The following is a 9,366-nucleotide window of genomic DNA, read 5'->3' as shown; positions in this document are numbered from 1 at the left end:
GTCATCGATAAATGCCTGATTTGCCTTAGAAGCTTGCTCGACACAAACAAATCAGAATTTGATTTCTTGAGTTGTCTCGATGATATCAGAATTTGGATGTCGATGATATCGATTGTTCCATCGATTCATCAATAATGTTGTCCAGAAATCAAAATGGTTGCTAGACACACAAGTCCTCAATTCGATGATATCGATTGAATGTCAAGGACATCGATAATTGGTGTCTGATCTCATCGAGGTGACCTCGATATATCGATAAAAGCTGAAAACTTAAAAATTTTCTATTTTGCAAAATAGTTTTCATACTTTAGACCCTATGTTGTTCTATCCATTTTTAAGGGATTTATATACCTAGGTGTTTTGGGACGTAGGATGTAAGGCTAAGTTCACCTTTAATGAGTTCGGAGCACACATCCAGTTGAGGCAGACGCTTGAATGATCTTCCTGTGGGGCTCACTTGACTTGCTGGCTCAACACATGCTAATTGACAAACCAGAGCACTTTCACTTTTGTCTTACTAGTCGGTGGTTAGGATCTACATTTAATTTATGGACCATGACTTTTGGGTCAATGTCTAGCATGTCCTGATGGAATCAAGTGAATATGTTGGCGTGTTGCCTGAGGAGGCTCGTAAGCTCATCCTGCAGAGCTGGTGCTACTGACGAACTGACCTAGACCGTTCAGGTCAGGTCGGAGTTGGTAAGGGAGATGGTTATAAGGTCCTCGACTGGATCCCTCTTTCGACTGTCTCTTCTCGGGGGTCAAGTGATGCAATGGTCATCGTCTGATGTGGTATCCTCAAGGCGGTTGAATAGCATTGTCATGCTTCTTGCTCGTCTCCTCTAACCATTCCTACACACTATTCGGTTGGGAATTTCATTGCAAGGTGGTATGTGGATACCATAGTACGTAGGGTGTTAAGGGATTGTCGGCCGAGGATGATGTTGTACATATAGGGGAAATTAACTATAAGGAAATCAACCATCATTGTTGTCGATTCTGTCCTTACCCTGTTGTCAAGGGAAGTAATATGGATCCTTCCAAGGTGACTCTGTCGCCCATGAACCCTAGCAAGGGGATTTTGATTGGTCGGAGTCAGTCTCTTTCGACACCCATCTTGTTGAAGGCTTGGGCGAAGAGGATGTCGGTCAGGTTGCTAGTGTACACTAATATCTGAAATACCTTACAGTTGGCTGTCATCATAGTCACTACCAGTGCATTGTCATAAGGATGATGGATGCCCTTGGCGTCTTCTTCGGTGAAAGTTAGCCTGCCATGTGCCACTTTCTGTCCTTCGATGGCATTGATTTGATGCTCCGAGTTGTAGTGACTGATACCCTGGGAGTGAGCTCTCCGAGATCGATTTAAGTCTCCTCCTCTGGCGGGCCCACCAAAGGTAGTTAAGATTTCCCTGGTAGGTTCATTGTTGATGGGCCTATCATCCTTTGGATCCATTCGATCTTCCCTCCTATTGACATATTCCTGTAAATGCCCATTGCGGATGAGGGCCTCGATCTCTTCTTTTAGATCGAAGCAGTCGTCGGTCGAATGGCCGTGGTCGTGGTGGAAGTGGCAGCACTTCCTCTTGTCTTGCTTGTCAGCATCGGATTTTATCTTGCTAGGCCACTTAAGGATTTGTTTGTACAGGACCTCCATGAGGACTTGCTCGGGTGTCGTGTTGAGGGGGGTGTACGAGCTGAAGCTACTCTCGGGTCTCTTGCTTGGGCGCTAGCCCCTGGTTGGCTTGTTGTCTTTCCTTCTTTTCTTGTTGTTGGTTGAGGACAGTTCCTCCTTAGGTCTATTTTCTTTGGCTGAGCTCCCTTTGTTCCAAGTGGCCTTCCGCAAGTTGAAAAGCTTTGTAATGTTAGAGTATTTCTAAGCCCAGTTGAGGAGGTCGGCCATCGTCGTTGGAGGATTTTTACCAAGCGAAAAGAGGAACCATCCTTCGCTTAGGCCTCCCATCATGACAATTAGGATGATTTCTCCCGAATGTCCTTGCACTTAACATCGTTTCAAGGTTGAACCACTTGATGTAATCTTTTAGCAGCTCATCTTCCCTCTAGATAATATTGAGGAAATGGGAAGCCATCTTGAGCCTCTCCTTTCCTCCAATGAAGATGGTAATAAATGCCTTATTAAGCTATGTGAAAGAGCTGATTGATCGAGGCTTCAGTTGTCGGAACCACTTCCGAGCTACTCCTATTAGGGTTAAGAAAAATGCTCGGCACATGACTACGGTTGATGCACCTTGGAATTGCATCCAAGCCCTAAAAGACTCTAAGTGCTTGGCTGGGTCGGTGGTTCTAGAGTATGGGTCGATCTGGGGCATCCAGAACCTTGGTGGAAGTTGGGCATACATGATGTCAACAGTAAATGGTGGTTCTATTTCTTCTAGTATTGCCTCCACCGAGGTAGGAGCATTCATACGGCATGCCTGCCATATGTCACCGATCTGGCCTCGCTGGTCATTGAGCTCGACTTCTTAGGGATCTTCACTTTCGGCCATCATCTCGATCACCTACTCAGGAGCTTTGTTGCGCCTCTTTTTCTCCAACTCATGGCGTAATTCAGAGGCAGACAGTATGGAGGTGCTCGAGACGTAGGAAGGTGGTGGCCTCGAGATTTCGATCTACTTACTTCTTCAAGAGCCAGCGAGCGGCTAAGAAGGCTTGGGGATTTCTGTAGCCGCTCGTCCTGACGCTTGCCTAGTCCCTTAGACAAGACAAGATAGTAATTGCTCCAACATTTGTTTCATTGAGTTCATATTGTTATTTAGTGTCTCAACTTGCTGCTCGAGGGATACAAATCGTTCTCCTTTATTTCGGGAACGTTACATCAATCCTACAAGTGCAGATCAGCCTGTAGTTGAGAAGAGGAATCTTGGTGGATGGTAGATTGTTCCAGCGGTGCGAGATCGGGTGTAGGGGTGGAGGTTGGGGCTTTATTTTTCCCTTTCACCATTATTGAGTTGTTGTAGACAGAGATGCCCCAAACTCAAAACCAGGCTCATAAAATTTCAGATCGCTGAATCCGGTGCCGACAGCCTTCGTAGTACCGCATTCTCAGCTCCTGGCACCCATTTACCAGGTTCCGATCCTGGGATCCTACAAGGAGGATTTTCAACGTCAGTTTGATTCATAATAAGCATAACTAAAGGCATAACCCACAAACAACAACCAAAAACTCCATCACATTTCCACTATGATAAAAAACTTATAAGTACAATGCGTATAAAGGGAAATACAATGATGATAGACAAAAGCTTTAAGATGATCTGCCACGTGCTCAACCCTCAGCGCTGCTGCGATCCAACGTCACCTACAGGCAACGATCGTGCATAATTTTATGGAAAGCTTAGAGGGTGGTGAAAGTGTGTGCGCAGTGTAGTAATATAATTATGCAAATCAGAGTAATGCGGAATATTCTAATGAATACATGAATACTATTAGCCATACCAAGGCCATGCAATGCAAGGCATGAATGATGTCGGCCATACCATGGCTATGCGATGCGAGATGCAACTCACGCACACCCTCCTCATCTAAGTCCACATACCAATATAGCTCAACTCTGGAATATCACCGAGGTCTAGTACACTCCAAAACAGGTTGCCGCCCCATTGCGTGCAACAAGTTGAGTGAAAGAGACCTCACTATCCACCTGCCAATATTAGGCCCGGCTCGTCGATAGTGGACCCATTCCTCAAGTTGGTCAAACTCAGCCTAGCTTTGTCCCCTTCTCTCGGGTGGGTAAGGCCGCACCCCCTTCCAACCGACCATGACACAGTGGAAAGCGTGACCTTCTGGTAATCGGTACTTGACGCTCGTGCATCCACTCGGTCTAGACATTGGAGAAACATCGTGGTACCATAAGGGTTTAGGAAATTTCACCCAGGGACATCTATAACATCCCATATAGAACAAGATTTTCGGTGTCTAATCCTGCCAACCACGATATGCCTGTAGAGGCTACGATCCTGATGTCGCTAGGGTATATAGTATACATGTCACACAATGCAAGATGCATAAATCAGTAATCCAGTTATACAGTAATCATGCACGTATCGCGCGCTCATGTGGGCATCTCCCTTTACCATGGAGTCTCATAACAATCTGCCCAATGGCATGAGCTATGATCAATCACTCATCTCATCACAAGCATGCAAATGATGTGTATGGGCATGTATCATGATACTATGTTGTCATATACTCATAATCAGCATCGACACCGATAATCAGCATCGATAATTGGCACCGACAATTAGTATATAAATAAGGTGGGGTCCATAGATGTACAACCAATCAACCATAATATAAAAATTAGCCCACGGCTATGGTTATATCAAATCTGATGGCATGGAGCCATCCATTTATGGTGAATGGGGCCCACTTATTTGGGTTAACCCACTAAGAGAATGATGAGAATGGGACTAACAAGGCCTAAGGGAAGGTCATAATGAGGACATCTAACCATCATTACCCATCAATGTGGGCATCTAACCAACATTGCTCTCAAGGAGTGGCCTATAAAAGGGATTCATACACAACATAACGGCCACACATACATCATATTGGGCCTCATTCATGGGCATCTCATATATCGCGTTAGGCTTCATACAAGGGCCTCAAACGTATCACAATGGGCCATGCCCATGGGCTTCGAATACATCATAATGGGCCTCGAATACATCACAATGGACCTCGCCCATGGGTCTCGAATACACACAATGGGCCTCACCCATGGGCCTTGAATACATCACAATGGGCCTCGCCCATGGGTGTCGAATATATCACGATGGGCCTCTTATGTCAAGTGAGTCACATCATATGGGCTGTATATATAATGAGTGGGCCACAGCCTATGGACCACATCATAAATAGCAGCGGAAATAATGATTTTTACTGTTAAAATTTATAGGGCCCACCATAATGTTCACTTTCCATCTAATCTATTTATAAGGTCACAAAGACCTGAATTAAGAAGAAAAATAAATTTCACATTAATCCAAGACTTCGGTGGTCCGAAATGTACCTAATGGTAGGCATTCAATCCCGCTGATTTTTACAGTGTGGACCACCTGATAGACGGATCTGCCTCATTTTTCCTCTCAAGCCCTAAGACGAACTCACCAAATGGATGAACGGTTGAGATATTACACATACATCAAGTATGGGCCCCATACATGGGCGGTGCAGATTACACATGTACATCTCGGTGGCACTCACCGTCTAGACATCTGGACGGTGTGGATGAAAAGTAAATACATCACGGTGTTGCCACAACTGCTGGACACCAATCCAGTAGCATCCTCAAATGGATGGTCCGGATTAAAATCAGACCCATGGTCTTGTTGCTGCACGTACAACAGCTGTACGTCAAGGGTCCCATCATCTTATGGTGTGGATGGTGTGGATGTAAGACACAAACATCGATGTGAGGTCCACAAAACTTGCTGACGTCGTCAGTTGGTGTGACCCATATAAATGAACGGCGTGAATAAAGCACATGCATCAGGGTGTCATTCCACCGTCCCAATCAAATGGATGGTGGGGATGGAGAATATGCTCATCAAGGTGGGCCCATCCCACATGTGCAGCACGTGTGGGTGAGTCCCACCCACTAGGAAAATAGGTGGACGACATTGGTTAAACACATATATCATGGTGAGGCTCCACACACATGGCTCACACCTGATATACATATATGTATTGTATATATTATTATAATATATATTTTTATTTTATTTTATTATATTATTTTTTTGAAATAGATCAACGTCTAGGCCCTGGACGGCCTGGACAGGAGTACATGTACAGAGGTTTTTTCACTGTCCAGGGATTAGGCGGTGGATGAAACACTTACATCATGGTGGTCCCACGTCCAGTGGGCCACACGTGTTGGATCAAGTGATATTTGTTTTTACCTCCATCCAGGCCTGATCACTAGACGGTATGGATCTTACATCAGGATGGGATTTTCACCGTCTGGATGATGGATGGCGAGGATAATATCATGCATCAAGGTGGGCCACAATCCATCACACAAAGAGAGAGAGAGAGAGAGAGAGAGAGAGAGAGAGAGAGAGAGAGAGAGAGAGAGAGAGAGAGAGAGAGAGAGAGATCGGCGATGATGGAGGGGCCCCGCCACTATGGGCCCCACTTTGATACAAAGAATACATCAAGGTGGGTCCCACTACATATGGGCCCTTAAATAAAAAAAACTAAAATAAAATAAAATGATAAAGATGTAGATCAAGATCACCCACTGTCTTCTTCTTGCTCCCTTGGCTTCCTTGACTTCTCGGCTTCTTTAATGAAAGATGATGAAATTTTGATGGTTGAGATGGGAGATGACATGGTAGGAAATGGGTCACACTAGAGCTTCTCCATGAGAGCTTGGGAGGTCCATACGTAGGAGTTTGAGTTGCTTGGAAGAGAAGGGAGAAATAAGAGAGAGAGAGAGAGGAGATGGGATAGAGTGATGGAGTGATGAGGAGTGAGTGATGGGTGATGGGTATGTACTTGAGATGTATGGGTGTGTAAGAGAGAGAGTTGACTTTGGAGTTGCTCTTGTACTTGACATGAGATGATTGATGTGCACTTGATTGATGGGATATGTTGTAGAGATTTTCTTGAATTTTGCAACACGTGGCATTTTCCTAGAACTGAACGTGGGCCCACATCTCTTGGCCTAGGTATCACCTCGGCCCGCGAGACGCAACATCGAAACCGTGGCGACGGTGCGGTCGCTGGGGTACGAGTCTTGGGATGAGTCACCTCAGGTTAAGAACGTATGACTCAGGGTCACGTGCAAATACCGGTTACAGGTCGTGGGTCGCCAGAATTCGATAGAGAGGGTCGCAAGAATCTACAGAATGGTACGGACTATGATACGGGTCTTGCAATTGGGAAGGGATGTATGATGATTATGATAGGAAATGGCCCATGTATTAAATTTTTTTTTAAATATCATTGAGAACCAACCAGAATATGGTGCTTCACTGGTTAAGAAGTCCTTCAATGATTATAGGTGGGAGAATATTTGCACTCCACGAATTAAGAAAACAGTTCGTGATTATTGGGGTCATTGTGATTATTGGAATGAGGATAATTATCAACCATCCAGCAAGAAGAGAACTATGCGTGAATGCATTATGGTTGATAATATGTATCAACAACCACCAGACTCTCCCACCAATGATCTGTATGATTATGAATAGTGGAAATAGAGATATTTGAAAGATGAAACAACAACACATCATAGTGACAATTCTCTTAGATCCCTTACCTTTGAAATCTAACCAGAAACTATCCAAGATGATTCACTTCAGCATTACACGGACTATCTTGCAGATACTAGAAAAATATTAGAAGTGATTGATTTGCGCATCGATAAGATAGTGGGGGCTTGTTCGTCCCAGCCACAACCTAATCCAGAAAAACAATGCGAGGAAAGTGAGCCTAAGTCGCTTGTGGAGAACTCTAGAATTTGGAATGAGTTGGATTCTATTAATGAGCACATGGTTCAATTTCCCAAAGAGTCGATCTCGATGACTGTTCAAAGGAATGATCAAGAGACACTGTTAGTTTTCCAATATAATGATATTGACACACTTCGTTTCAATGATGAGGAGGAGGTTAGTTTATTCGAACCTTAACCCAATCTAGGAACAAAATGTGAGGAAAGTGATCTCATCCCACTTGTGAACTATATTGAATTGGATGATGATAAGTATTGGGATGAGAATCATGAGTTTACAGCCTAAGATTTACTGGAATCGACTTCAATTATGGTTCAGGAAAGTGATCATGAGGTACAAGAAGTTCTACTCTACCCATATGACATGTTTGATTTAAATGTGGAGGAAGAGTCTCTTCTAGGTGAATTGCAGGATTCTTTTGAGGCATGTTCGGTCCACTCCCCTGATTTAGATTATAATATAATTAGGGAGATGGATGAGTCGCTTGATATGACTTTGAAATTTGGAACCACCCAGTTAAGGCCACCATCTGAGTTGTCAACTTTTGATGATATAGTGCCTCTACTGAGTAGTATTAATGAATAGAGTCTTTACATTAATGCGCCTACTGATGCACAATCTGTCTATGCAGGGCAGACGAGATGTATCTGGTGACAATTAACTCTCACCATGGTGAAGAGCAAGAGAGCATGTTTCCCACTATTCTAAGAGAAGATGAAGGAATTATTGAGCATATCATCACATACCTCAATGTGGAAAATGAGCCTCTATCAATTGAATATCTCAACTATCTGAAAATTGCTAGGCATATTTTATAGATTCAAATGATCCCATGATAAAAGAAATAATGGATGACTTACAAAAAATACCTCGGTGGTTGTTATTGACCGAGAGAACCCTTATTTTGAAGCCCCTCATTCCTTAGATCTTGAATGTTTACCATTAAGGAATGAAGAATTGAAAGTTGAACTAAAGTCTGAAACTTTGGAATATGTTGAGACTACATCACCTACTGAGAATTGCTCTGAATTTTATCTACTTATAGTCTTTTATTTACCATGTTGTGCTAACTCTAACACTTTCTCTATCTCAGGTGAATCATATATAATGTGAACACCTCAGGAGATTCAAAGGAAACTTTATGCTGAGATACATAAATTTCTTTGGACATTCATACTCCAGGGCATCCAAGCCTATTGCAAAAAGGGCTTTTGGATGATCTGGTTGAGAAACCTACTGAGAAATTTATCAACATATTGGCCGGAGGAGGCACCTTTCGGCATGACTGAGTAGCTTTTCCCTTGATTTCTTAATTTAGGATTAGTTTATTGCTTTCATGGAATTTAGGATAGTTTGCTTTTTGCCGTTTTAGGATAGTTTGCTTATCGTCTGTTTGAGTCATTTATGTTAACCTATTTTTCACACTGAGATCATTGGAAAAGCCTCAAAGTTCCTTCTTCAGGTATTATCTCTCCATCACTTCCTTTTCTTTTCATTGCCTCTTTTGCATTAGATGCTTATTTCTTTTACATTGAGGATAATGTAGATGTTAGGTTGGGGATGGGAGATTAAGCAGGCTAATAAGTTGTTTTTTTTAGTCTTTGAGTAAAAAAAAATGGTGGAAAATTGATTATTTTTTTAAGTATAAGATGCTTAATGTTGATGACTTATGTCTCTTAGATTCAGTTACTTGGAGATTTCAAAGTAAGTTCGAATTATTAATCTATGATTAGGAGCTTTAAACATTGATCGAGTATGATTTCATATGTCACATCTAGCTTTCACATTAAAGCTTTAGTCTGTAAGTGCGATAGTTTATAGCATTTTGTGTTGTCAAATTTGTGGTGCCAAAGACACTGTTATGAAGCTTACATCTGTGAAGAACA

The 9,366-nt window shown here is 42.8% G+C and overlaps 1 protein-coding gene across 1 annotated transcript; it reads right to left on the bottom strand.

Annotated features, from left to right (window-relative positions):
* Positions 1-1,095: 1,095 nt before the first annotated feature.
* LOC131244147 (uncharacterized) lies at positions 1,096-1,656 on the bottom strand. Its single transcript, XM_058243798.1, has one exon. The coding sequence runs from the start codon at positions 1,654-1,656 to the stop codon at positions 1,096-1,098; it is 561 nt and encodes a 186-aa protein (XP_058099781.1).
* Between the last annotated feature and the right edge of the window lie 7,710 nt (positions 1,657-9,366).

This window comes from Magnolia sinica, chromosome 4, assembly GCF_029962835.1.
Source record: "Magnolia sinica isolate HGM2019 chromosome 4, MsV1, whole genome shotgun sequence".
Taxonomy (NCBI): domain Eukaryota; kingdom Viridiplantae; phylum Streptophyta; class Magnoliopsida; order Magnoliales; family Magnoliaceae; genus Magnolia; species Magnolia sinica.
Note: the sequence above shows the minus strand (reverse complement) of the source record. Positions and strands in the feature narration are given on the sequence as shown.

What these genes read in the sequence shown, in the direction of transcription:
- LOC131244147 (XM_058243798.1), bottom strand. Translation starts at nt 1,656, where the DNA reads ATGGAGGTCCTGTACAAACAAATCCTTAAGTGGCCTAGCAAGATAAAA.